The sequence below is a fragment of the Synchiropus splendidus genome, chromosome 16 (assembly GCF_027744825.2).
Source record: "Synchiropus splendidus isolate RoL2022-P1 chromosome 16, RoL_Sspl_1.0, whole genome shotgun sequence".
In the NCBI taxonomy this organism is placed as follows: domain Eukaryota; kingdom Metazoa; phylum Chordata; class Actinopteri; order Syngnathiformes; family Callionymidae; genus Synchiropus; species Synchiropus splendidus.
The window spans coordinates 14,953,359-14,979,757 of record NC_071349.1 but is presented as its reverse complement, the minus strand read 5'-3'; the positions used below and the strand labels follow the sequence as shown (position 1 = coordinate 14,979,757).

Sequence of the window (26,399 nt, the reverse complement as noted above, 5' to 3'; positions counted from 1 at the left end):
TGAATTCTTTGGATTCTAGAGTCACTTTACCAGAAGCAGGGTCAAAAAGTGTTGTGTATATTTGTCAATGTTGGATCAGTATGTGTCGCTTTAGTCGAAAGCACGTTGGTGAACTGAGTCCTGTTACAGTGGTACCTCGGTTCTGGACCACAATCTGTTCCAGACGGCCGTTCGAGAAGCAGTTTGTTCGAAATCTGAATCGATTTTTCCCATTACAATGAATGGAAAAAGAAGCAATGCGTTCCAAGCCTTAAAATAGTCTTTTGTAGGAGTGAATGTAGAGTGTCTGCTGCAGGTGCGCTGTTCCTCTATGTGTGTGGCCGCTGCATGTGGGAGGGGTTGCAGAGTGAGTGACGTCTCTCCAGAAGTGAAGAGGTGCCCGGTGCGTGTCCAGCTCTGAATGTGCGCTTCTGTGCAGTTTGGCTGTGACAAAGTCATAAACCAAGTCACGCTCTGTCCCAGACTCGCCTCATCCCTGTCCCAGCTCCAGCCCACAACAGGACATCAAACCCTGGAGTGGAGGTGTGGAGAGCGAGCACCTCCCCTGTGACACTCTACCACGGTCCAGTGTGGAGACAGGGAAGGTTTTACACCTCAATATGAAGAAAAAACAGTCAGTAAATGTAGCTAACGGGACACGTCTGCATACAGAGGCTGCGTTATACGCAATAACAAAGCGCATCGTGGGTCAGCTTTTTTCGGAGGCGTTCGAGTTCTGGACTTTAGTTCGAAATCTGAAGCAAAAAAAAAAATCTAAATTTTTGTTTGAAACTCAGATTTGTTTGAATTCTGGGACGTTTGAAAACCGATGTACCTCTGTATCAGGAAATCATTTAAGGTAAATGACAGCCACCCTGGTTATCCATCCAAATTAGTTCTTGTGAAAGGCTAAGTGTCCCTTGTTGCTAATTCTCTGGTTGAGCTAAAAGACTTGTTGTCAATGGTCACGACTTCTTCATGAGTGGGCCACTCCAATCCTCTTCCTTCACCACATCCATGAGTTCCATTTGTTGCGTGCTTCCACTTTTCATTCTGGTTCAACAGTGTCTCTCCTCTGACCTGATTTTGTCTCCACACTCCCTCTGATATACTTATGTCTGCTCACGTCCTTTGTAATCTATCCCTCTATATCTTTAACTCTTCTGACTCTGCGTCTTGAGTCTCTGAACCGTCAGTGCAGCTTTTCTGTGTTGAGTTGGAATGGTATCTTTAAACTCCAATACATTTATGCCACCTGTGACGCCACAAAAGGGTAGAAAAGTGACGTTTTAAATATGTTTCACACCGACAAATCACCTTTATATAACTAGTATTGTCGAGCCAAACGTCACCACGCATGACTTCTATTAATGATCTGATCGTCTCCCTTTATCTATCTTGACCATTTCCGCAGTTGAATTTGTTGCTTTTTGCGATTTAAAACGGACTTGACAGACGCTGCCATTGTGTAACGTTGAAAAAGTCTGCTGATCTGCTGCGTACATGCGGGCGTTACCTGACGCGAGAATCCATTTAGCACTTAAGAAAACACCTGTGTATGAGCCGGCCCCTAATAAATTCGGCTGTCTGGAAGAAAAAGAGGCATTAGATTTCCCTTTCTTGCCTTTTCAACAAAAGCGCTTGAGAAAATCCATCTTGTGTCACTGATTCATCCAGTGAAAAGCCCCTTGAACTCCTACACGGAGATAGTTATATTAGTCAAGGCCGGGGGCGAATTAATGTCAACCTGCATCTCCATCCATCCCCGAAATACCCCCGTCCCTTCACCGCACGCGTCCCACCAATCAAAAAAATCCCCTTTTGAACCCTGTTTTCTTCCCGTTTTGAACCCAAGTGTAAAATTGCCGCCGAAACCAAGTGGACCCCGTGACCCTCTTTGATATGAAGTAATAGACCTTGACAGTAAGCCTGTAAAAGTCGGTTTAGATTTTGATGAGAAATACCTGCCATTTTAACCGTAATTTACTTACAAGACCCGACTTTCCCCTCTGTGTCCTGGCATGGGTCCTGAAAAGCCATAAACCAGATTGAGACAGATACTTATCAAGAGAAGAAGGAGGGAAATCTTTCTCTGCCCCCTTCACTGGCTGATGTTATTTGTAACCAAAGCGTAACCTGACGGACAGCAGATAAACCCCACCGTGGACCTTTCGGGTTCAAGGAGTCCCAGACAGAAACTCTGGATCACATTATGTCGCTTAGTGTCGCTCAATTTAGTTCCCATCATTTTCTTTATAGACAAAAATCCCATTAAAATCTTTGGACTGGCTTTTCAATCTGTAGAGATTGTTGTTTCAGTGAGGAACATTTAATGGGAATGAAGATAAAAAATCACCTGTTCACATGAACTCTTTAGTTCAAGTTAACCCGACATTTGCGACAGCTGATTCCAACTACTAAAATAAATAAATATAAGAATGATTTTTGTGCTTCTATACTGAAGTTTTTTTAAACCTAAAGTTTTCGTCTTTTTTAGTCTCCTTCATCGTGGTTATGACTGTACCAGGAATTGGAATATTCCCTGCGAAAGAAAGTGATTTATCTCTGTATTTATCTTCTTTTTTGCCATCAATTGTTAAAATTAACCAATCATTAAACAGCAAAACAAGAGGCAGCTCTGTGTTCTCTAAAGAATGTGGAGTTAACTTCAGTCTTAACTGTTTCAAAAAGCCTGAGCACAACAACATGAACAAGTTCAATCACAAAGTTGTGGTGAAAGAATTCTTTTCATAACTTGATGCCTGGAGACTATCCCCACTGCTTGGGACAAGAGGCGTGGACACTCTGAATGGGTCCCCAGTCCATCATAGGACACACTCACCTTCACACTCTGTGAGGGAGATGTAGAACTGGAGGAAGCAAGCACAGGGAAAATACAACTCTGCACACTCTTTTAACATTTTTTTCATTATTATTATTTTAAAATACTGGTTTACAAAGGCCTCTTTCTGATTATTTTCACTTTTTTATGAGAAAAAAATAACCAATGATGGTGAAGCCGCATATAGATACGAGGTTTCGAGAGAAAAAGGTCTCATCTGAGTTTTAGATTCAGTGCTGCTCCTCAGGGTTTCGAAGGAATACACTCTCTGCTAATGCAGCTCGCCTGTTTCTTTGTAGAATCGGTGGCACAGAAACAACCTCCTGCTAAATATAGACTAAATGCAGATATGAAAAATTGGTTAATCCTCCTGCGTGTTTCTGCTGAGCTCCAGAATCCCCCTTTTGACTGAGCTTCAGACCCTGAGAGCCGACCGACAGGTGGACGCAGGACTGGCATGCAGCTGGGGTTTGTTGTTGTCCGTTTGATTCCGAACGGGCGAAGCAGGTGGAGCATGCTGCTGGTAGAGAGGGAACCAAAAAGTAGTCGAGTTGTCCGGGCAATATTCGATCCACGCCAACAACAAAGGAAGTTGCTGATGTGGAAACACAAAAAAAGATTGGCTTGGAGCCTCGAATGACGCTTTTCCCAGCACGTGGAAATTGGATTATTACAGTATGGTTTGTGTTTTTGTGCAACAGCATCAGAGCTTCACTTCTTCTGCACACCCAGAAGAGCCTGACAAATTAGCATAATGATATCTCAACCAGATATTAGAAGGAATATCTAATTAGCTGAAACATCTTGGGATGCTCGTGAATTAGAATTTATGACGGCGGATTTCCCCACAAAGATGGAGAAAACAATGCCTTTGTCTGAGTGTGTCGAGTGTGACTTGTAAGTGGCTGGACTTCCTTATACAGACATTCGTTCTTGCTAGCAAAGTCTTCTTCTTCTGCTTCATCATAAACGTATTTATTTATTTTTAGCTAAAGAACAGGAAGCTAAGTGAAAAAAATGAAATGTTTGATAAATATATTGCTTGAAGCAACGTGGAGATTCACATTCTGTATGGAAAAGAGAATGTTTTTGGGAAGAGGACTGTGCACAAATATGTCTTCAAAATGATAAGGATAAATATGAAATATCATTGTAAAGAATCATTTATTAATTTTATTTAATTGTATTGAACAGATAGAAAACAAAATGAGGTCAAGTTCCTGCACAGTACTGACAGCGAGACGGTAATAAGGTCGTGTTTCTTCTTCAAGAACATCATCTGTCTCCTCTCCATACGTCCTCACAAAGACGCGAGGTTCAAAGAGAACTTCTGTTGTCAATGTCAAAAACCCGACGATGATGATTCCAATCCGAGGCAGCCATTACACTAAAACCCTTTATTGAAAAGTCCGGGACACAGTCAGGGACTCAGGCAGCGGCGGAGGAGATGTGCCCTTTCTGCTGCTCATGTCAGAGCCGCTCTTTTATCGTGCAGCAGTGAAACTCTTTTTAGCTCTGCGCTGGAATCAGACGCCGCACGTGAATAATGCATGAGGACTCCTGCCGCTTCGCTATGTAAATAGTCAACAATGGCAACAGAGGTAACAACAGGTTCGGGTCTGCTGCAGTTTTATGTAAAGTGGTCAGGGAGCAGCATGTCTGGCTCTCCAGGACGGAAAGGGGGACACGGCCCGATGCGGGGCCCGGAGGGGACACACGCAGAATTAATGAGGGCAATTTCCTGTTGGTCCGGGGTGGCATCCGCTGATGGGTCCTGCAGGAGGACTTGAGCTGCGTTTGGACCTTCTAGCTGGAGGACACCTGAGCCTCCTGCACGCTATCAAAATGAATTCCATCGGAATCCCTATGATTAAAAGGTGCCCAACGCCCGCGTGCCAAAAGATGATTTATTGCCCTGAATACACGGCGCCGTCTCCTGCCCCGCACACATTTACCATTCATTTCTTTTATTACACCCTCCACCCCCCCCCCAGCCGCCTGATTATTTCCAAGTGTTTTATTTCTAATCACATCGCGTTTGCGGCCGATTAATCACGCCCTGCTCATTATTCCTTTTTCCTTTGCAGGTAACATAGAATACAGCTGTCCGGCCACGAACGAGTGCGAGATCACAAAACGGAGACGCAAATCATGTCAGGCCTGTCGCTTCATGAAATGCCTCAAAGTGGGGATGCTGAAAGAAGGTAAGAAGAGTAAGAACATTTCTTTTTCTTATTCCTGCACCCACAGATGTTAGCAGGAGATTTGAACTGTCGACTGCGACATGTATAATGTCACAGTTGCGCTCAGCTGTTTGGACTGTGTTCAGTGACATGTGAAAAAAATCACCATGTATGAAAATATTTGTAAAAGTCAGCGCAACACTGAATGAAACTCAAAGGAAATCTATATGTATTGTATAACTTCATAAGTGTTTAGGAACATTACATTAACCAATGTGGATGGTAAAAAGAAATGAAATGATTTTGTCTTTCTTTTAAACACACTGAAATAAGTGAGGAGTTTTAGAGGATTTAGTTAAAGCAGTTCAGACCAGACTTCCTCTGATGACCTCTGTGAACACACAAAAGTGGCATTCGGGACAGTAGCCTTGATGTTTTGCGGCATTTCTGTGTTTTAAGAATGACGTCGGATCCTCCGATCACTCTCCAGTAAATAATCAACATTTGATCTGCGAACAGAAAAGTGCTGATCACGTCGATTCTGCGGCTGAGTAATAGAAATGTAACAGTATTCCTCCACGAGTCGACTCTCCTCCACACTCCGCTCCGTCTCTCCTCTCTCTCGGCGTATTGATCCACTAAACGTTTCGGCTCTCTTCCTGCGGATGTTTTCTTCAGCCAGCAGGGAATCCAGTGACAATTAAACATGTTTCCGATGGATTTGTCTTGCTGGGGTTCTGCCCCCCACGCTCACCCACCAGACACTCGGTGAAAACATTAAGTGGCCCATTTTGTGCCACATCCAAATGATTTCTTATTATTTCTAGTGCTACTATTGTTCTAGTGAGGAGCAACATTGAAGGAGACGAACACTTCTGACTCTTGGAACTAGTGACCAACGCAGGACAGTAAAACAAATAAATGGTTGAAAATGGAAAAATAAATCAGTAGTTTGAGAGGAAAAAAGTAAAGTACGTTCAAATATTAAACTAAATTCACTGTCAGTAAACACAACAAATCGCAGCTAAAATCAAGACTGATGCATATTACTGGAAATTCAAACTAATACTAAGCAGTGTAAGCACTTAAAAAAGGACGAGTTAATAATGGACAATATTTAACTGTGGAAAATTTAATATAATAAATAAATAAAAAAGCAATCACACATTTTTATGACAAAAAAGACAGTTGAAAGCATACAGATAAATAAAAAAGGAAGTAAAAAGAAAAAGAAAGAGAGAATAAGTTATAAAAAAAACAGAAAAGACTAGCATAAAAATGTAAAAATAGCACATTAGAAAAAAATGGGAACTTAGAAATATCAATGCAATAGAATAGGAATCTAAATATGTATAAAAAAAACACAATCAGAATAGTAAAAGAAAATGAAATTAAATCAAGGTTAAGGGAATAAAGCAACAGTAGATAATAAAATATAAATGTATTGGAGAAGAACTTCTGAAAGGCGGCCAGATAAATAATATTAAATGTTCAGTGACAACAGGGAGGAACTGCAGTATTGAACAGTGCAGGTTTATGTCAGCCATGTTTTACCAGCCTTTTATTCAAAGAGCCCGACTATTGCATCAAACGTAGTTCAAGTGTCTGAGGGATGAAATTATCTCTCCCCTGTTACATTTATTTTTTGGTCAACACATTCTTCATCGAACAGTGGGATTTATAGATGCATATATTTGCAGCCGCCACCTGAAGCCAGAGCCATAACCCGTATGGATCTGCTCTCAGTAACCGAATCCTCTGGACTGCACGAGGCCAGATAAAGCCTCAGTGCCAGAAAGACGGAGTAATCGCATTACTATCTGATGAAAAATTTATGCCAATATATCATCTCAGCGAGCGGAGAGACTGGGAAAATATGTCGCCACGGCCCACGAAAGAAAGTGGGATTGGAACAGAGAGAAGCTAAACTGGCTCATTTGATACAACTGTTCCTGGTTTAAGAACAAAAGGGACTCTTTTGCTTTTTTTAAATGGCTAGGCTTTTATTTTACCATCCTGCTGTTTTTTGTGAGAAAAGTTTTTGATCTTAAAAATACCATATGCTAGATATGGATTGAATGTAGTTGCCACAGGGGGAAAAACATTTATAAGAGCAAACGTAAATTCCTACAAAGCTTAGAAGTTGTTGGGGTCAACGCACCCCCTTACTCGATCCCCTGTCATGACTGGATATAGTGTGTCAGGGTTGAAGGCCGATGAAGCTACGCCTCCAGTGTGACCCATCATTTATTTAAAAGTATATAGCTTTACTTGTTCTTCCTTGCAAAATGCTGTTGTTTATTCAGAAACCAGCAGCGCCGCCTGATGGTTTGTGCTGCAGCCTCACAGCACAAAGTTGTTCTCACCACTGCTCTTCTTTCCTCCCACAGTCCCAAATCAAGTTTTCTCTGGAAGTATTTAACTGTCAACATTTGACACTAGAGAATGTAAATAAAATGATGGCTGTTACAACTACTTAGACTATGATGTAGCGGCATCACAAGATGCAGGACGTACTGTAAAGGTACATAAGAAGAGGGGTTTGTCTCCATTAAAATGTGTGTCATCACTGTCGAATGGAAAGTCAGAAACGGAAACCAACATCTATTTAATTCCCCACAATCGTATTAATAGCCAGTGACACCTGGACTCAGCATCCTGCTGGTGAAGTGAAATCTCGCCTGAAACTGAAGAGCACATGTTGCACCTAAACCTGCTTACATAACACCAACAAAATGATTAAAAGCGTTCGCGGTGAGTCATAGATGTCAGAGATTTTTGGGGGTAAGCGCTGAGGTCGGACTGGCTGTCGGTCAAGACCATACCGACGCACGTGGTCTGTGTCCAGCCTTAAGCTGCAGAAGCCGCCAGATCAACGCCGGACGCTGGTCCAGGCCGTGTTCAAATGGCTTCCACCACTGCAGAAAGGTCACATTGTGTGTCAGTGGAAAATCACCTAATTATAACTTGAATGAAGTGCGCTGCTTAAACTCTCTCAAATGAAAAGTTTAGATTCATCTTTTCATGATTTATTTCTACTCCCGCACGGCCGGACGTTTTACGACCTTGTACCGAACCAGCAGGAAGATGTGGAACACTAAACTCGTACATAATTGTTGGGCTTGGCGCTCAGAAAAGCAAGTACAGCACTAGTTGAACTTAACAGATGACGTGTGCAATACATGCGTCGTGTGGTAAGTTCAGGTGGTAAAAACAGATCAAGTATTTAGAGTCACACATCCAGAATTATGGACGTAAAGAAGAGAGTGCAGGCAGGGTGGAGACAACATTTACAGTACATCAGAAGGAAGGAAAGAGACATGAGGAGATAAAGTTAGGGACCAGATGTTGTTGACGTGGAGGAGGTATAGTGTAGGTCCAAAAATGTTGGCAATGGAGATACCAAGAATAAGAGGAGGAAGGAGACTCATACATGACGTGAAGAATGTAGGCACGATATGTGTCAGAGTGCAGAAACATTGTTGTGTTGGAAGCATCACAGAATGTGTTCTGTCAGTTTTATTTTGTAGTAAATTATGGGTGTGTGAGATGGTGAATAAGAGAGAGCGTGCCTGAGTGCTCTGGGATTTTTGGAGCTTAGTGTCGGCTGACAAAAGACGGTTTTCTTTCTGGAGAAGGTTGTCAAGGCTCTGAGCAGTACTTGTCAAGATGGCCGCCCTAACAATGTAACGCTGGGGGGAACCCTGGTAGGTGTGGCTGTGGAAAGTCAGAGAGCAACAATGGGTTCAGTGGTTCACTTATTCATGTGGTATGGGGCGCCACATTATGAGACATCAATGATGTATAGGATACAATGATCTTGCAATATATCAATGATCGCAGCCTCACTACAACATCGGTATCGTGGACTACGTGTCACGTGTTAAGATTAAGCATCAACTCGATGCAATTGTTTCCACCCTTGTTGTGTCTCGTAACGTACTTAGCTCAAGTTCACGTGTGGCATTCAGGCGGGCACCGACTGAACTGCGTTTACTTCTCGACAGTATGAAGCAGGAAGTGATCAATAGAGGAATCGAATGTCGGAGCCAACAGGTTCTTCCCTCTGATCAATGGAAGCAGCTCAGAGCTCCGAGCGAGAGAGACGACAAGATACTATTGAGAGATTACATCCACATCATTCAGTGGCACTTGCTCTCTGCTCCCACTTCCTCTCACCATCGCTCACACACACACACACACACACTCTCTTTCATCTCCTTCTTCCCGTCGCAATCGCTCACACACACACACTCTGATACACTCTCGAAGACATGAATTTAAACACAGCAATGTGGAGAAAAGGAGAGTTGTGATACAAACATATATAGCTCCAGTTCACTGTTGAACTGTTGTGTTCAGGGGGAAAAGCATGTTTATATCTCGCTATGTTTCAGAAAATAAGGAACATACATTTGGATTATTCATGGAAAATCTATTATTCAAGAACGTGAAATACAAAAAATGTGTGTAGTAATGTTATTAAAAAAAAATATGAAAATATGGAATTTCAAAAATGACAAAATTTTGGGGAAAAAGTATCTTTATGAATATTTGAAATATCATACATGTGAGTACATCACTGGCAATTATGTTGTGGAGGAATAAGTGTGACACGACCTTTCTTTCCACTCAGTACGAAAGGGTGAGGGGTGGAATTCCAGACGGTAGTCAGGTCAGTCAAAAAAGACCAATTCGTGTGTTTAAATTATTATTTTAAAGGGGGAATATTAAAAGAATAAGATCAAGAAGCAGCCAAGAACAGTCACATGACGTCACCAGAGGTGAAGGACTGACCCCGGGTCACAAGTTGAATTCAGGAGCAGCAGTTTTCCACTCCTCTTGCTCATCTGCGCTACTGATTCAATATGCCGTAACACTCTTACAAGCACGCGAAGCCGGAGGGCAGCGGGGTCTTTGAAATAGTGCTGATGGCACTTTAGCGCAGCGGCTTCCTTGAAAGGCGAGGATCAGCGAGCCTTGCCATGTGGCCTTCTGATTTTCCCAGCTAAAATAGGGTGCGCCTAAGCCCCCCTTGGCATTGCCAACCATCCCAGACATTCTGACACTTTCCCCAGGGGAGAGACACTCAGAACAGGTGAGGGACTCAAAATACGGACCGCTGCCACAAAGTGAGTGAAGACAGGCCCTTTTGTAGCGCAGCGCTCGGAGGGGGATTATTATTGTTTTTGGAGAGAAAGAGGAGCCTCAGGTCAGCTGGCCCCGGCCCCTTCCCCGAGGCCCGTGCTAATCCGTGCACAAATGCCAGCCGCCTTGGCCAAAACCCCTGGCCAGACCCCCATCCCCTCCTCTGATCTGCTTTGAAGAGACCATAGCCGAGCCCACCTGCCGCTACCTCGTCGCACCACCAACTTAGCCGATGACTTTGGAAGTGTCGGCCGTCTTCCAGACTTGCAACCCACCTACTGTGAGCTCCAGCGCCAGAGCTTCGCTTAGTCGAGCGACAATATTTTCCATGTCACAAAATGTGCTTTGGTAACTCAACACGCAAGATTAGGAACCTTTTTTTAATTGTTAAGTATCGGCCAATGATACTGGACAAAGTGCGGTCGGAGGGCCAACCGTGGCCGTCCGTCTCCTTATTTTACACTATCACTGATATAGATTTTTTTTCCTGATATTACTTTTTTTTTAACTATCCAGTTTACCTCCATATAAAGTTGACATTTAATGTGTGTCATTCCTGTAATTTTTTTAGTAATTCACTTCACTTCTTTTTGTCGCCATTATTTATATATTTTTATTAAAATTTTTTAAATTGTTGGTTTTTAGTTATTTATTTTTTTTACCTCCATTTATGTGTAATTCACTTTTTCCATGTGGCCCACTTTAAAAACGTTGTTGCCCTGTAACGTTCCGTCCATGAATCCGTTCCTGCTCATCGCCTCCTCCCACGGCGGAGTCGGCCCGGTAGAACAGTAAAACGAGACCCGGTCCAGTGCCGAGCTTTAATTCCTGTCAGCATCTGTTAATTATGACCAGGACTGTTCTAATTAAAAGAGGCACCGTTCTACCTTCATCGCCGGCTTTACACTGGCTGACACATGACTCGACAGGCAAGCCGGAGAGAAGGGCGTCGCTGGCAGGTGACCCGGGGGAAACTGGAGAAGCAGGTGACATCACTGGGGGAATTTTCCGTCGTGCTGATTGGACGGGAGCGTTTTATAGTCACCCTGCTCCTCCAGTGTTGAAAACCAACCTGCTCAAACAAATGTTACTACTGTTGAAAATAAAAACAACAGCCAACCTCTTAAGGTGGTGGGTGTCGAAGAATAACCTAGAAAACGCTCACATGTTGTATGTTGGAAGGAGTTGCTTGCATCTGCAGGATTTATTGATAACACTATTATTGTTGTTACATTATTTATTATTATTATTATTACATTTCACTAGCTTTTTCTGTATATCAGTTACTTTTTTAAACAATATTTTTCACTGTTTTACCAGTAGATGGTCAATTCTCTGTATGCACTGACTCATTCACATGTGTGGGGTTCATTGTATATAGCATCCCCTTGTCATTTTCCACTTGATATTCCTTAACTCTGACTCGCTTATTTAACTCAGTCGTCCATAAACCGCTCCACCGTCAGCTGTTCTTGGATTGTAACCCTGTTCATTTACATCTACTAAGTTTGTTCTGCTATAATTGCGTGAAACGTTTCTTGACATATTACCACAGGTTTTTTTTTTTTTTACTGTTAATAAAGTCAATTGAAAGTACGCACTGTTTTTGTAGCTACACTTTACATGTCTTCCCACCAGGGACTGACAACTCGTCGTCGAGAGCGAGGTTGTCGTCTTCTGATGATCCCGTGTTTCTTGTTGGGAAGGATGAGGCTGTTGGGAATTGGGGGTAATTAGGTTAGTGGGTTGACAGTGTCAGGAAATTGAAAGACAATCCTAATCAGATTTGCGTTTCCAGGGAATCAAATAATTTATGTTGGTAGACGGAAAAACTCCGCTAGAAAGATAAATGAGGGACACGTCTGAGCCGTGTGTGAAAGTATGAAACCGAACCTTGTGTGCGCCGTGTAAATATAGAATGTGGCTGATGAACATGTGTTATTTTTAAAAGGATGCTCTGCTCACAAGTGGGTGCAAATCCTTCAGCAGTGTCATACATCATCCTTTTATAGGGAATTTAAGAGGTTTGTTCTGTGATTTTCAAGTTGCACAGCCACATCCAAGAAACAGAAATATATAGATTATATACATAGGAATATTTTGAAATATACAGATTATAATTTTAAAAGTAGTATATTTTTAGTTGGGGGTAAACAAGAATTTAAGAGGACTATATGCACAGAATATTGTGCATATATGTACATGTTATTGATCATTAAAATGCTCTCCTTTTCAGTACAGGTTGCCTATTTTTGCTCTCAAATATTTTGCCATGCTCCTTAGCAGCCACTTCATTGTCCTAGAAGATCATTTTTTTGTGTCAGAAACGTGTGTCATTTGCAGAATTAAGGGTCAAAAACCTAAAGTCTGTCAACAAACAAAACAGGGGGCGCTGTTAAGTTGTACCTCTCTCTGTTGTAAACCAGCCATCACCAAGCTGATCATAGAGTTAGCTAAATCATCATTTAATATATTGCGCCGATATTGTTCTGAATGAATGTGTGGTAATCCCGGACCGCCATTGGTGCATTGTAATAAGGTTTATATCGGTATAAATAATGGCGGCATGATTTCCTGCAGCTATTGTCACATGCTTTGTCAGTCGCTTTCGTAAATCTTGGCTACAACATATTTAGCATAAATGCATCCCTCTCTGTGAAATGAATGCCACGGTCTTATCTTACATCATCTGAGTTCCCTCCCCCCCCCCGCCGTTTCACCGGGTGACCGCCGTCCCCGCACATGGGACACATCCAAGCTCATCCTCTCCGGGAAGACTTGCTGATGGGCAAATTGTATTAGCTTCATTTGCAGCGGCCACACAAAGCGCGGGTTTGACACCGTCCTCCCTGTTATAAAGTGATGAAATCATCAAGGAAGTGCTCTGGCCGTTCGCTCAGAGGACGCGGGACGCTGACAAATTAACTCCTCCCCCTCCACCGCCAAGGGCCTTCATTTTTAGTATTAAATTTGTTTAGGGAGAAGCAGCGGGGGGAAGGGAGCTATGCATAGGAGCAGGGATTCTCCCTGTTGACAGGATTAAGATACAGGCCCGTCCAGGTCCAAATACATAAGCGCACAATTACAGCAAATAAACTAGTGGGGGAGGGGGGGTCGCGGCAAATAAACAGAAGAGCAGGCATGAAATCTTTTAACTATGTTGAAAATTAATAGAATAGAAATGGAACCGCTCTTATCAAATAATGAGATAATAAATAACTTATGTTATGACACGGCGGCGCTGACATTTACAGTATCATGGAGAACCTGGACCTGAAGGTGTGGCAGCGCGTGATAAGAAGGGCGGACAAATAAGGGCCTTTTTTTATGGGGAACAATCCGGAGTTATCTATCGGCAGTGACTGGTGTTGTTTGCCATCGACACACAAGTTCATGTTTTCATACGCCACAGTTTTAAACATCCTTTTTGGTTGGACCGACGCCGCTTCTTTGGCATCAGAGGAAGTCAAGTTGAACCTGTCCCGGCGGTCCTGCCGCCTAAAAAAGAAATAGATTCCACGCTGGAATCAAGCGAAATACACTGCCTTGGTAATAAACAATTGATGGTGCAGGTGTGAGCAAGCATGAAAGTCAAACTGGGAAAGATGTTTTGGCGTATTGTTGCGACATGACAAGTCAGTGACTGACACCAGCACATGTTGGCAGGATTGTATCAGTGCATTAGTATTCTGGCTGCCTCGCCCAAAAGCTAAATAATTAGAGGGCCAGTCTGTGAGATCATCGACCCCGCATTAAATATTCATATGTTTAGAGCAGCTCTGGGCTCAGCTGTGTCACAGTAGACCAGCCAGGCATGGACCACATATGGGAGGCAGTGGAGCCTCTGACACCTCCACTCACTGTGCAAAACACCCCGGTTTTAACATTTACCGGCTTCATAGCTGCTGTTTTGAACTTCCTCCAGTGTGGAAATGATGTGTGCCGTGTCCTTCTGCTCTTCTCCGTCCCGCAGGGGTTCGTCTGGACCGCGTGCGAGGGGGCCGACAGAAGTACAAGCGGAGGTTGGACACGGAAAACAACCCCTACCTGGGCTTGACGCTCCCCCCTCCCACCAAAAAGCCCCGTGAGTACTGCTCCGTCACTAGTCCATTGTCCCCCCACACCGGCGGCCCGCCTCTGCACGGCCAGCCAGAAGGTAAAACTGAGGCGAGACCTTCGGTACACGTCTTCGTCCTTCTTTTCTGTTGGAGCGTACAGCTGTCAGATGTGTGTTTTTATTACAGCACCATGTGCATCTGCACAAAAGCCCTTCAGAAGAGTCAGTTAAAGATATGGTGTTGACTTTGGTTTTTAAAACACTGAAAGATTAGTCGTCTCTTTGACCCAGAACAGTCTAAATATACATGGTACTTTTGATCAGTGCAGGGTCTTTAGTCATGTAACAAAGAGCTGAGCCAGAAGAAGAAGCTCCACCAGCTGTGGTCACCATAGTGTCGTGATCAAAACAACAAGATGACTGTTCCAGGATATATCTCAGCAGGGTGACTGGACTCTCTCTTAAGAGATAGGAGCTCAGTCATCCAGGAGAGACCCAGAGTAGAACCTCTGCTTGTACAAATACAGCATCTGGGTGGAGCCCCTGGGGCAGACCCGCGACAAATGCAAATGTGATGTCTCACGGTGCACCTGGGGACACCTCAGTATTCTTCCAGAAGGCCCTCAGGATGACCAATATAAATTATTATTTTTGGACAAACAGTTTTGTTTTTGGAAACCGGAGGCCTCAGACCGAAATTTTGTTGCCATAATATAGTGATATGTTTTTGTGCAATGACAATAAAGAAAGTCTAAGTCTAAATATTGGAACTTAAAAGATGGAAAGACATAATCTAGAGTTAGACTTGGACAAGGCTGCTGGTTTAATCCAATGAGAGAAATGAGCAGCAAATACAAACTGTTGATGTTGATTTCCATCCTCAGTCACAAAGATTGTGTCGCACCTGTTGGTGGCCGAGCCAGAGAAGATCTACGCCATGCCCGACCCCACCATGCCCGAGAGCGACATCAAGGCGCTGACCACGCTGTGCGACCTCGCCGACCGCGAGCTGGTGGTCATCATCGGTTGGGCCAAACACATCCCAGGTAGGAGACCTGTTATTTTACTGATGCAAAAACATGGATTTTATTTCCAGTTGCAACAAAGCTAATAACAAAACATATGACAATTTCATCCACCACGTCAAATGACAAAATTTCCAGCAATATAAATGATATTATTACACTAGAAACAAGGATAATAATTCAAATTAAAATAGCTTTTAACGTAGGATATCCTCTCATATAAAAATGTCCTCCATAGAAATTGTAACTATCCATGTACTACCCATCTTTTCATGAGCAAAATAAAGCAAAGAATGTACTGTATTAGAGAGCTACTGTTAAAAAAGGTGAAAGCCATGGCAAGCATTTGTGTGTGTCAGTGTGAGTCAGTGTGTGTGTGTGATGCGGCGGTGTTCAAAGCGACACGTGTGTGAAATAAGAATCGATAGCTTCTAAAACGCCGGCGTTGAGCGCTTGAAGGGGGCGACATGGCGACCTGCTGCCACTGCATGTTGTAATCACGGGGGAGATTTAGAGCAAAGTTGGGGACCTGCACGATCAAACAAGGCATCATATCACACACTCGGTGAGACACACACACACACACACACTCTCACTCACACACACACACACACACACACTGCGAGCAGGCACTGAATTATTGATGGGCATAATCATGTTTCTCCCTCGCTCTGATAGACGAGGTGTTGGGTTCTAAGAGGCTGTTGAATCGAGGATCCGTGTCAGCAGAGATTTGGCTTCCTTCAAGTGTTCCGTCTCTGATTTTTGACACAAGACGTCATTTACGTGCTTCTGTTTCTGCAAGCCCAGCAGATTCCTGCTGACCCCGTCGCTCTGCTACATTAGAAATCCGCCAGCACCTCGCCAACCTTCCTCTCTCATCAGCATAAAAGGGACAAACTGTCAGCAAACAATATCAAATGCAGCCGTCAGCCAAAACATTATGACCACCTGTCTAGCGCTGTGCGAGTCACTCCTTGGGATGCGGCACAGCGGGGTGATCTTTCAGAGTGATCCAAGGGCAGGTGGCGACATCACTGAGGTGTACTGGAAGTGCTCGCGTATATTCACCCGTGATCGGCCTGTGATGATGCATCGGTGTGTGGTGGAAAGGACTCAACAGTGGAACCACAAATCTGAATAGAATGATGAAGACAAAGGGCTTCTGACCTCCAGAGACTATGGCAAACTGGTGTGGACGAGGAAGCTCCCTGTCAATCTTTACTTTAGCTAAACTGATGAAAAGAAAAGGGATAAAATAAATAAAAGAAGTTCATTCTTTGGAAGGTGAAAAAAATAATATTTAAATAAAATAATAATAAAATAGGAGCATTAATGCATTATTCAGTTGGATAACAATATTTTGTATTGTTTCCTGAAACAAATGTGTCATTATAAAATGAAAGCACTTAAATAGGAATGACATAAAATTTCACTCAGACGTTGTACAAAATAAAATAAATCTACATTATAGAAATTTTAAGGCTCATCGACCCGAGACCTCAGGTGCCTCTTTTCCTTCCCTGGTTCTCAGCATAGGAGACCAGAAGCCCAACAGACACTGCAGTTTTGGCGTCACAAGCAGGACACGGACAATATCAGACAGGTGGTCATAATCTTCAATACTGTTCTATTTCATTGCTCCTCTTTAAAATGCACCACCTGCCTGTTTGGGTATCATACCAAATCATTAAATTCCGAACCGTAATCCAAAGATTTGGCTGAAATGTGCTGGTGGGTAAGTGGACCCGGGCTGACCCGGGACAGGTGCACTCGCTGCATTAGGCGACTTTCCCAGAAGGATGCGTATTAATCAGGTCCAGGTCTGATGCTAAGGAGATTAGAGATGCTGGCCTCTGCCCCGATCCCTTACACGGCTAAACTGTCCGGGATCCCTCCCGGTGGACGCGGCCTGCCTGGTCAGCAGACTGAGAGTTTAACCAAGAAGCTTATTGAGGACCAGATCAGATCTGACCTCGTAACACACTTTCATCACAGACCCCCAAATCACTCGGCTGAGGTGGAAGTGGAGGATTGTAAGAATGCAGCAGCGTCGAGATCTGATGGAAAATTCCCCCCCAAAAAGAGATAAACATGTTGAAATCTTCTGCAGCAAAAAGACCTCAGAAATAAGTGATGTTAACGTCATATATGGAACATGAAGGAGTGCAGCAGTCGCACATTTTTCCACGTATAACGTGCAAAAATGCAACTCTGAAAACGTAATTCTTATGACCGTATGCCGCTGCGAATGTATATACGGTCGTCTTTTTTTTTCCCCATTTTATGTGAAGAACATTAACAAAGCTGTTAACTGGAAAAGGCATTGAAAACAGAAAGCACCTGAAAAAAGATTTTAAAAATATGAATATATGTCTATGGAATAATACAAATTACTTTACATTCAGGAAATATGTGGTGAAATGAAATAATTCCCAATGTACATACATTTAATTTACATTTATATTTATTTCAATTTATATATTTGGGTTGGGGTTTTTGTGCTAAAATAAATAAATAAAATGCTGGATTATCGCTGTTTATTTTTAAAATGTAGATTTAAATTAATATATTGTGTTTAGAACATCTAAAAAGTTTTTACTGTTGTACTTTCTGTTTTATTTTGTATAAAATGTGAATTTTTGAATACTGCAAACCGTGAGGTGAGAATGCAAATGCTTCTGTTGTTGTGATTGACACTTTGAAGCAAACAAATATGAAGTAATTCAAGCTTCTTAAAGTGTCTTTGTGACAGTGTTTGTCACCGCCTGTGTCTAATCTGGTCCCTTGTATCCATTGGAATGCTGAAACGCTCCATCCCTGGCTGGTAGAATCCACTTCCTGATTCGATCATGGAACAGAAACACTCAAATTTCTCAGGTAGCCTGCAGCAGAGCGTCTCCTCAATAACATGCTCCTCTCACTCTCACTGCCTCAGCGCCGTATTAATCAGATTACCTGGACGTCAGTGGATAGATTTGTAATGTTAATGGGATTTGTCCAGTACTTGTCATTCCAGATGATAATGATCATTTAACCCAAAAACCCCGGGCCGTAAGCCAGATTGTGCGCCGGCGAGCTGATGCCGAAGGCTTCTGCTGAACAATCACAATCAGATTTATTGGCCAAGTATTGTTAGATATTCTCCAGGGAGGCCAGGATATCTGCTGCTACACGCTCGCCGCTCTCCTCTCCTGTAATCCATAACTAACAGGTCGATGGAAAAATAGAGCGGTGGAAAATGGCAGTGCCTACAGGAGGAGAGGGGGACTGCAAATCTCTTTGAAATTCTCCGCTGTCTGATTTCAGTGTAAAGGATCGTGCAGGAAAGTCTTGCTGATAACAGGAAGCGTCCCATGATGTGCCGCCATCTATCCTGGTTCCAAACACGCCTCTTTGTTGCAGTCTCCATGAGACTCTATCCTCTTACATGCTGGTGACAGCAGCAACCACCGCGCTTGCTTTGTGTCAGCGTCAGAAACACTTGAAAACTATGCAACCTGACCCACAAATATGCTCATGCAAGTGATTTACCGCTGTCACTTTTCTTGTTGTTGTCAACAAAAGGTGGACTGAGCCTCGTGCACTAGTGAGGAGGTAACTCGAGACGACACAGATCAGGGCTTACTCTACGAGTAAGGTATGTCTTCCACCTCAGAGCAGAAGGTGGAATGATGAGCAGAGTATAACCAAGTGGAAAGCAGGTGTTTCAGTCCAGATCAGTGTCTCAACTGCAGTCCAGAGCTTGCAGCGCTCACTACAAAGAAGGAGAAGAGTAAGGCGACCAATGGGGTTCATGGGTGAGGTGTCCGAGGACGTGAAGAGGGTAGTTTCTCCAGTGAGGACGTGCAAGGTGGAGGACTTGCAAGGTGGAGGACTTGTTGTGGCAAGACTTTTTCCCGACTAAGCTTGTATCATAGCGCCCCCACCACTTTGAAATAACATCAAAGTTACCGTGATTTCTGGACTATAAGCCGCGGCACAAGGGCTGTAATGTGAATAAAAGATTTGAGACGCTGTCTCGAGGTCAAGTGCGTTCGGCTCAAAAGTCCAACGTGAACAGAAGCAAGTCTGGTTTTGGCCACGGACTTGATCCCAGCTGGAGAGCTGCACCTTGTCTATTGTGAGAGCAGCGTGGATAAATCAAGACGCTCCATATTACGCAGCTTGTTTCCGATGTTTCCTCACTCTCGATGCTGGACCCCATTTTCAAAACTGGTTTTGAAAAGCGTTTTTACGCCAGTAGACCACTGACCTGTCCACAGCGCCGACAGCGCCACTGAACTCATGGTCTCAGCAGTGCGTTTTAAACTCTAATTCTGAATTTCTGAGTGATCAGATGGACCCAGAGATGACAGAGCCCAGGTTTTTTTTTCTTATCTGTATGCTTCCATAGTAGATAGAGGCCTTTCTGATCTAGCATGTTGACTTGCCACTTACTTTAGAAAATCCACCCCCAAAAAATTGACTTTTTTCAAGCAATCCTCGATTCTACAGTTCCACCGGTCAGAGATCGCTCCACAAATGCCTCCACGTTGCCCTACTTTCCTTACCTTTACTCCACATCCTGTGACAGTTTCCAGCTGAAAACTTTATAAAGACACTTGTGCCTTTGTGAGAGGCTCCGTCTGCGCCCGTCCCATCGGTGGCGTCTGTATTAGGACAGCCAGTGTCCCGCGGCCATGAAATGGCTGCATAATTGAGTTGTACATGGCTGAACCTGATCAGAGACGGTTCACTGGTTGAGTGCGACTCACTCCCGTGCACCGACAGCACCCGAGGGCAGCTCCGCATACTCCTGCCGCCACACGCTCCCAGACAAGAACAGGGGCGGAAAATGATGATTGCATTCTGATAGATTTTTCAGGCCGTGGGCGAAGGAATTAAAACAGATTAACGGTTCATTATGAGGTGGACCGCATCGATTAGCGGGTCGGCAGATGAGCTGATAACTTGACGTCCAGATGTCAGGGTTTCAAAAGGCACTCGGAAACTCTTGCGGTTAAGTCCTCAGTTAGCGTCATTATCTGGAGTCCGTTTGTGTGGTGCAGGTGTAATTGCTGCGGACGCTGAACGCTTGTGCGGCGCTGCAGCTTTTGTCAGTGCCTCACTTTTGTGTTGATGCATCGACCGTCGCTGTGAAGTTTCCTGACACTCGCGCCGCTGCTCCAAATAGCACTTCCAATCTGAGTGGAGCGCGGCTGTTGCCCGAGGGGGGCTTCGGTCATTAGGAACAGTGCAGGGGGGGATGCTGACAGATGGCTTGTTGCGTCTAAGGTGCTAACAACCTTTGACACACATAGGCCACCTCTGTGCCCCTCGTGCATCCCATAAAGCAGCAATTCACGTCGAACATGTAGCTTGGAATGACGCCGGCTTCAGAAGACGGGAACCTGTTCACCCCCTGACATTTCTGCCTGCCGCTGGAGCAATGGGGTGCTAGCGTGACCCCTGTCCACCCCACGCCACCCTACATTCCATGGTGCCCACTCTGGGAATGTCATGTGATCATATGCCAAAACTGCTGTGCGTGCTGCGTATACAAGCGGTTGTTTGGCGATTTCACTCACAGCACAGGTCCAGATTGTTTCCAAGAGGGAATTCTCCGAAGGCCAAAGTGTCAAACAAACATTGACATACTGCTGCCCCCCTGACGTGCAGCAGTTTTGCACTGGGACGCCTCACAACTCGTAAAGCAAAAGTAAATTATTGCTTTTTCAGAAGCGTCCTTTATGTATGTTCGACCAGTCATGAGCCAGGTGGATGGGTTACTGGCCTCACTGGCCTGAGAATGTCTTTGTCTTTTAATGTTTACCCTGAGAGAGACTGGGGAGTCATGGCGAAGCACAAGCTTCTCACTACTAGAGATGAGAGGGCACAAGACAAGTGCACAATTGACCAGCTGCAAAATACAACCCAGCATGTCTCGCCTTGCTGCTGTATGATGTCGCCATTTGATTTTTGATTTTTTAACATTGCTATTTTGAATAGCCTCTTCCTCTTTCAGAGCCACTTCCTGTTCAGGCAACAAACATCACCTTCCTGTTCCGGCAACACTTGACTACTTCCTGTTACGAGAGTGCAGTTTCTGCACTTGAATCACCTCTTACAGAACCTGCGGTGAATCGGCCTAGTTTCCAGTTGACGTTGTGACATTTTCATCATAGATAACATGACATTTGATTCATTCCTTTTACAATTATGAAAGCCTCATCACATTCGCCAAGTTCATCTTTTTGTTGATGTAGTGCGTAGTGAAACTGCTTTTAAAATATGATTGAGAAGTTTTATTTAAACAAACCCCAGAGTGAAACAGCGTAGCATGATGTCATCAGCAGTCTCTTTCCACACCACTCTTGATTTGTGATGGGTCTATGATGTCACCACACCTGCATGAAAACATGGCCTCACCAAAGATACTTCAATAAACGGCCAGAAGGGTCGGCCATGCCATCTTTAATGACACACGTTTGGACTTCTCCGCACACAACACCAAATAATGGAGGATTATTAATGGATAGCCCCTTGTGACAAGTCACCCTCAAGAGGTGGATGAACACATGGCGGCTCAAAACCAAGTACAGTGGTACCTCGGTTTTCGAACGTCCTGGAATTCGAACAAATTTGAGTTCGAACAAAGATTTTGACACTTTTTTGCTTCGGATTTCGAACGAAAATCCAGACCTCCAACGCCCCCGAAAAAAGCCGTAAAAACATAACGTCCGATCAGCTGACCCACGACATGCTCTGTTGCTCTGTGTATAACACACCCACTGTATGCAGACGTGTCCCGTTAGCTACATTTACTGACTGTTTTTTCTTCATATTGAGGTGTAAAACCTTTCCTGTCTCCACACTGGACCGTGGTAGAGTGTCACAGGGGAGGTGCTGGCTCTCCACACCTCCACTCCAGGGTTTGATGTCCTGTTGTGGGCTGGAGCTGGGACAGGGATGAGGCCAGTCTGGGACAGAGCGTGACTTGGTTTATGACTTTGTCACAGCCAAACTGCACAGAAGCGCACATTCAGAGCTGGACACGCACCGGGCACCTCTTCACTTCTGGAGAGACGTCACTCACTCGGCAACCCCTCCCACATGCAGCGGCCACACACATAGAGGAACAGCCACCTGCAGCAGACACTCTACATTCACTCCTACAAAAGACTATTTTAAGGCTTGGAACGCATTAGTTCTTTTTCCATTCATTGTAATGGGAAAAATCGATTCAGATTTCAAACAAGTCGCTTCTTGAACGGCCGTCTGGAACGGATTGTGTTCGAGAACCGAGGTACCGCTGTACACAAACGGAGTATTTATATTATTAAGTATTTCTCAGATGTCTATGTACTGTAAGTAACTGGGTGCGTCACGGTACACTCACGCCAACCTCCATTCCATTATTGTCTTTTGTTGTAGTTTCTTTGTTGGAGGCTCCAAAATGACCAGCGGCTCCGGGTGAGAGCGAATGCTGGCCGACTGCGGAAACAGTCGGATCCTGTTGACCTGCCTTCTGTGCTGCTTTGTAGTTTGCCTCGTTTGACTCACTTAGCTCTTGCTGCTCTGGGTCTGTCATTTGGCCAAACAGATTTTAAGTTGCTTGATGATGAACGTGTCCATTTATTACCTGCTCCTCTCCCAAATCCGCAACCGCGCTCCACGGCGATTGGAGGCTAATGGAAAGAAATGGCTTCGTTTGCATTGTTCCTTTCATTACGCGGCGGCGCTGACATTCATCATGGGCTCTTTATCGGATTGCAGCTCATCAGCGGGCGTCTGACGGACAAGCCCAGGGCGCGCTACTTGTTAGCGTCGGAGGCGGCGATGTTAAATAGAGATGGCGCCTCTTGTATGTTGTCGTGTTTGTGTCAGCTCAGCCGCCCTCCTCTGGCCCCCTCCAGGCTCCTGTTTTCTCTTTGCCATTAAATTGTGAAATCTACTTACTGTGTCGCCGGCCTGATCCCTCTCCAGCAGCGTAATCTCCCTGTAATAGAGTGTGAATACTGCCGGGCAATAAATCAGCACCTCATCAGAGCACTTTATTAAATATAGACACCAACAGACAGCTCTTAGTATATTCAATTTACCCTCTGACGTAGGCTTCAACGCTGGAGATAAAGATAGATTGAGCAATCAGGTGGATGCGGAGGCCTTGCGCCGCGGCTAGAGAGCTGTCGGAAAGCGGGAAAAGAAGCAGGGAGATTGAGACGGGAGGAGTGTGGGGCTCTCTCTCCGTGACAGACAGGCAGCTGCGGCAGTGCCAGACCTGCAGGGCTTTGTTTTCCAGTCGGGAGCAGGTAGACCCAGCGTCCGGATCACGCAGGGACGTGCCTTCACACTCGCACCGTCCGAGTCAGACCTCTTCCAAGCGTGGGGAGAAAATGAAAGGTCGTCTTCTATATTAGCCTTAAATAGAGTTTTGGATATTTTAACCAGTGGTGGGACTCTAACAGGTTATTTGTGATTAATTCATTACAACAAAAAAACACATTTTTGAATATTTGAATCGCAAGCATCCGTTTGCTTTTGTTCAGGGATGTTTTTCGCTACACAATAACCAGAGTTTCCACTACTCTGAATGGACTTGACATTCTTATAAAACTGAAATTCTTATACAAATATTTCAAGACATGAAAAGAGCTTTAGTTTAAATAAGGTGATATAAAAACTTGAACATAGACACCATTGTGATCTACTGTGCTATTGTCAAACTGATGCAATATTTTGTTGTCTAAATGTATGTTTGGGTTTGGGTTGAAAAATGTGGCTCTTGTGGCAAATATTCTTATGCGATTAAACTGCGATTCATTTAGATTAATTCATCACAAATTCTCTTTGTAACCAGATAAATTTTTTTAATCAAACCCATCCCTAATTTTAACATGATATTCTGAAAGTAAAACTGATTTTACTGGACTAACTGTGTTAAAACATAATAGTTGTAGTGGCAAAAACATATTAATAAGAGTTGTAATTTAAAATATATATATGAATCTGTGGCCATGATGCGAGCCTCAGTGCCATGTCACCTGTAGGTGGCGCTGTGTTCGATGAATCTGGGTCATGAGGCGCGTGGTCGCCACTATTTGCAACTGCCCCTGAACGCACCACTGGGCAGCAGAACGAAGACATCAGAGCGTTGGAAAACACAACTGGCCGCTGGGTGAAGTCAGATCCGGTGCCTCTCCAGTGGAGGCCTGACTCTCCAGCCCAGATATTCTTTCAGAGTGCGCCTTTAAGGAGCCATCAGCCGAACGTTATCCCTCATTAAGCAATGCTTCTTGATGGCAGCGCAGATAAATGGTGTGTAATTATGGCCGTGATTAAAAGAGGATTCGTCCCAGTCTGGTGCTGAACCCAGATATGGAGCGCGGCTGAATGGGCAGTGGGACCCTGGGGAGGGCTCAAGCCTTGCACGGCGGGGTCAGGAGGTCAGAGGGTGGCGACTGAAACAAGGGGATTACTGTATTTAACGCTCCCGGACCATATAGCCTTCACACACTGTCGGTCACGTCACCTATTCTCCAGCTACTTACCAGGACCTAATGGCTGAGCAGATAACAGCGGCGCCGGGAAAAACTGGATTATTGTCACTCATTCCCCCCCTTTTTTTCCCCCCTTTTGTGTGAAAGCAGCGTCAGTGTCATCAGGCTGAGCTTTATTTATGTCAGCACAGCAATTTATTACCCAGCAGCTATCGATTGTGTCCTCCTGTGAATTGACCGGGAGTCAAACCCGGACACAACGATGCACGCTGGCTTGCTCCTGGGAGTCTTGTCCCCGATGATTCCTTCAGAGGAAGCCACTGGCTGTGTTCATATCATGGTTTCAATGCCATTTCATTGGTTTGGGGAAGGTGGTGTCAATATCTGGTCGCACACAGAAGCATATTCTATGTGCATGAGTCTCCAGCTTTTCAAAAAAGCCTGTGGATGGCGCTGTAATGCTCTCAACAGTAGCATAACAACCCGAACGTGGAAGCAGACATTGGTTAGAACCAATGACAACGTGACTAGACACTTGGACACAACTTTTTTAAATGGGAGGCTTTTGAACTTTATTTCCAATTGATGTGAAAGTGTATCATGTAGATTTGTCTCAGTTTTTGTCTTCACATAACTCAAATTTTGAATCACTCATTTTATACATCATGTTCTGAACCTTTTTCTTATGCAGATTTAAAATACATTTTCACATGTAAATTCACTGCATATTTTATTTTTATTTTTTTGGGTGAAACATACATCCGCTTAGATGAAAGAACGTGTTCTTGGCCTGTAGAATCAGCTTCTGTCAGCGCCAGAAAGAGAGATGCGCTGAACCTCTGGGGTCCAGTTATGGCCGGTTTAGAGCCCAGGGAGCACTTGGCTGGGCCGAGGTGAGACTGCCGCTGGGCAGCGGTCTTCAGGGTCCGCTTGTCCTTCTGATAGCCGTGATAGATCAGCCCCCGCCCGCTCTGAATTACCGTCCTCCCTCTTCCTATCTCCTTCTCTGCTCCGGCTCTTTGCTCACTCCCTCTTATCGGCCTCCTCTCCTCCCGATATCTCCTCCTCTCTCTTCTTCTGCATCCCTCTCCCTCCTCGCTCTGTCTGCTCTGTTGTCTGATTGAGGGTGAGTTATGAGGGGGCTGCAGCTGGAGGGGGCCACCGTGCCTCGTAATTACATCTCTTTTTATTACCCGCGCTAATGGCCCTCGGGGAGAGGGAAACAATAATAAATTAATAGAATATGAACTCCGGCTCAACAGAAATCCACAGCATTTCATTTTGGACAGTGCCGCGCGCCGGCAGATGAAACGCTGCTCTGATTAATCTCCACCAGAGGTTTGAAGCTGCCGTCTGCAGGTCTGCGGGGGGGAGAGGGGTGAGGGGGGAGAGGGGGGTGGCTGCTGTTGTTTTTGTCCGCCTCGGCCTGCAGAGTCAAGCTAGTCCGAGAATAGTGGAAGAGGAATCTTAAGTGCGACAGGAACACATGACGGCTGCGTGAGCTTTTCAGCGGCTAATAAAACCTGCCGTTTACGACTTTTTTTTTTTTTTTTTTGTCTGGAGGACAGCTACAATGTTATTTAGCAAGCTAGCATCAGTGCGCTAGTGGTTACATTTAAAAAATCAGGGACATCATTCAATTTCACTGTGTTGATTTGTATGTTCTTTTGTTGACAAATACAT

General features: G+C 44.4%; 1 protein-coding gene across 11 annotated transcripts in view; it reads left to right on the top strand.

Annotated features, from left to right (window-relative positions):
• The window catches only part of esrrb (estrogen-related receptor beta), a 62,093-nt gene that overhangs the window by 26,787 nt on the left and 8,907 nt on the right, over nt 1-26,399 (top strand). For 8 of the 11 annotated variants that reach the window (XM_053844263.1, XM_053844266.1, XM_053844258.1 and 5 more), the window contains 3 exons: nt 4,909-5,034; nt 14,126-14,236; nt 15,094-15,255. In XM_053844263.1, coding sequence (XP_053700238.1) covers nt 4,909-5,034; nt 14,126-14,236; nt 15,094-15,255 — 399 coding nt within the window. The remainder of the gene's footprint in view (nt 1-4,908; nt 5,035-14,125; nt 14,237-15,093; nt 15,256-26,399) is intronic. The other 3 variants (XM_053844268.1, XM_053844267.1, XM_053844257.1) reach the window with 1 other exon arrangement.